The sequence below is a fragment of the Lagenorhynchus albirostris genome, chromosome 8 (assembly GCF_949774975.1).
Source record: "Lagenorhynchus albirostris chromosome 8, mLagAlb1.1, whole genome shotgun sequence".
NCBI classification, from domain to species: domain Eukaryota; kingdom Metazoa; phylum Chordata; class Mammalia; order Artiodactyla; family Delphinidae; genus Lagenorhynchus; species Lagenorhynchus albirostris.
Window position 1 is genome coordinate 104,647,210 of NC_083102.1, and position 2,911 is coordinate 104,650,120.

Sequence of the window (2,911 nt, forward strand, 5' to 3'; positions counted from 1 at the left end):
ATGAATCAAGAAATAATATTTTTAATTTTTTAAACCTCTAAGATTTGAGGATTATTTTCTACAGTAGCATAACCAGGACTATCCTGACAAATATAATGTTTTATTTTTTTGTCTTGTTTACTCTTTGCCTTTCCCACAGGTATATAATCACCATAAGGGAAGGAATTTTTGTATGTTTTCTTCACTGCCCTAACTTTAGTCTTAGAAACAATTTTTAAAACAAAATAGTTGAGTGAAAATTGAACAAATGTCCTTTGGTCTACAAGTTTTTTTTTTTTTTTCCACATTGGGAGATTTTTTATTAATTTAAATTGACATTGTTAATTTTGTCTGCCAAGGTCCTTAGTAAATATATCCTTACATGATACAAACCTACAGGTTCTTCTCAATACCACAAGATCATGAGGACTTGCAGATATCAATGTTCTGTAATGATTAAAACAATGCTCAAATAATTCACAAGTTACTTTCCTGAAATACTTAAAAGAATATTCTGGGGAGTGTTTGAAAGGTCTGTTTATAAATAGTGACTGATATATTTAGTTAGGTATTTGGTGTTGAAGATAGACACTTCTTATATAAACATTGTTTTAATACACTGCTCTACTAATGAAACAAGTTATTAGATATAATACATTTCTGACACTAAAGAATAAAGCTTTGTCTTCATATTTATTTCATTCATAAGACTCTTATCAATGAAGAATGCTGTACCCAACAATAAACTGGCATATTGCAAGTGACATTCTGCAAAACTGAGAAAGAAAGCTGCAACAAAACAAACTAGATAACTGCATTACACATTCTTTATACAAACAGCCCATTCTGTACAGAATTAAATGCAGACCAAATGCTTTTAAAAGTTTTTGTGCCTAGATGGTAATTACAATCTTCACACACTAAAGAGAAAAGGAACAATAATAATACAGAACTCAATATTTTTAACAATTATAACACATTTAACATCTTCAGCCAACCACTGGGTTCTCAAATCAGATTGGCAACTGAAATTTCACATCCACCTGGGCTTGCTTGGCTAAGGTCACTATCTCAGAGAGCTTTACAACCATTTTAGCAGCTTCATCCAAGTCATCACAAGCAAGAATTTTAAGTCCACTGTCCGCTATCAGTGCCTTAGCATCATCAACTCGTGTACCTTGAAACCGTACCACAATAGGTATTTTAATTTCCAAATCCTTTACTGCCATGACTATACCCTGTGCAATAACATCACACCGCATGATTCCTCCGAAGATGTTGACCAGAATAGACAGTACCTTTTTATCTGAAGTGATAAGTTTAAATGCTTCTGTTACTTGATGGACTGTGGCACCACCACCAACATCAAGAAAGTTGGCTGGAGTCCCTCCATGAAGCTTTATTATATCCATTGTGGCCATTGCCAAACCAGCACCATTTACTAGACAGCCTATATTTCCATCTAGGCCAATGTAGTTGAGATCTGCCTTAGCTGCATCTTTGTCCCTTTCATCTTCCTGGGTCCAGTCCTGTAGGTCAAAGATTTTCTTCTGGCGATAAGCTGAATTAGAATCAAAATTGATCTTTGCATCCATACATAGCACAGCTCCATCTGAATCCTCTACCATTGGATTTATTTCTACCATGGTTGCATCATATTTCAGAAAAATGTTGTAAAGCTTAATCATGTTTTCTGCTGCAGAATCCACAATATTGGCTGGAAATCCCATCTTCTGTGCAAGCCGAACAGCTTGTTCCTTTTTGATGCCTTCTACAATATCAATAGGTTCTTTAACTATGGCCTCAGGAGTCTCAGCAGCAACATCTTCAATGTTGACACCACCTTGAGAACTTCCTATCAATACAGGACCTTGAAATGACCTTTCCATTGTAATAGCAAAGTAGTATTCTCTCCTGGGATATCTTCGCTCACAAACCAATACTTGATTGCATATTCTGCCCTTTTCTCCTGTTTGCTTGGTAAACAACTTTCTCCCAATCATCTGTGAGGAAACAGCTTTTGCTTCTTCTGGAGAGAAAACTATCTTCACTCCCCCTTTGAGGCCACTTTCAAATGTTCCTTTTCCTCTACCACCAGCTAAAACTTGTGCCTTTATCACAACATCTTTTGAACCTGGGCAGCGGCCCGCAGCGCCGTCCGGGACCGGTGGCTCCTAAGGGTGGCGGCAGCCAAGAGCCGGCTGTAGAACATGGAGGCCGCCATTTCTGAGTCCGACCCAGGCTCCTGGGCACCGCCGCCTACAAGTTTTATATCCCAAAGAAACTTTTGCACAGCTATACAAGGAAATACATACAAGAACTGAAAACAACTACAAAATCTATCATTTGTAGAATGGATAAATCTACTGTGTTATTTTCTCACAATAAAATAACAAAAGAATAAAAAAAAAGAATGAACTACCATTTTCAATAACATGCTAGGATCTCAGGAATCCAGTACTGAGTGGGATAAAGCAACTCAAGGAAAAATGTATAAAGTATACTACCATTTATTTAAAGTAAAAAAAAAAATGACATAATGAAATGATACAACTTTGAAGTTAAATACATATGTAAGAAAACTATATTCAAAATCCAGTTCATTATAAACACAAATTTCAGAGTGGTGGTTCTTCTTGGGAGAATGGAGGGAGAGAGGTGGATCATAGTTAGGGAGGGGGCTTGTGGGGAACAGTTGGTAACGGTTACAATCTCTTTAATGGGTACACACTTATTTGTTCTCTTTGTCATTATTCTCTGGACCTCATGGATACATTTACACAATTCTTTTTATGTGGAAAATATTACAAAAAACACACACTTGCGGGCTTCCCTGGTGGCGCAGTGGTTGGGAGTCCGCCTGCCGATGCAGGGGACACGGGTTCGTGCCCCGGTCCGGGAAGATCCCACATGCCGTAGAGCAGCTAGGCCC

The 2,911-nt window shown here is 37.6% G+C and overlaps 1 protein-coding gene across 1 annotated transcript; it reads right to left on the reverse strand.

The window, feature by feature from the left end:
- Nucleotides 1-659: 659 nt before the first annotated feature.
- Nucleotides 660-2,224, reverse strand: LOC132524411 (succinate--CoA ligase [ADP-forming] subunit beta, mitochondrial-like). Its single transcript, XM_060156240.1, is given in 2 exon segments — nucleotides 660-2,116; nucleotides 2,119-2,224. Coding segments are annotated over 2 exon segments (1,209 nt in total). The 5' UTR covers nucleotides 2,204-2,224; the 3' UTR covers nucleotides 660-992.
- Between the last annotated feature and the right edge of the window lie 687 nt (nucleotides 2,225-2,911).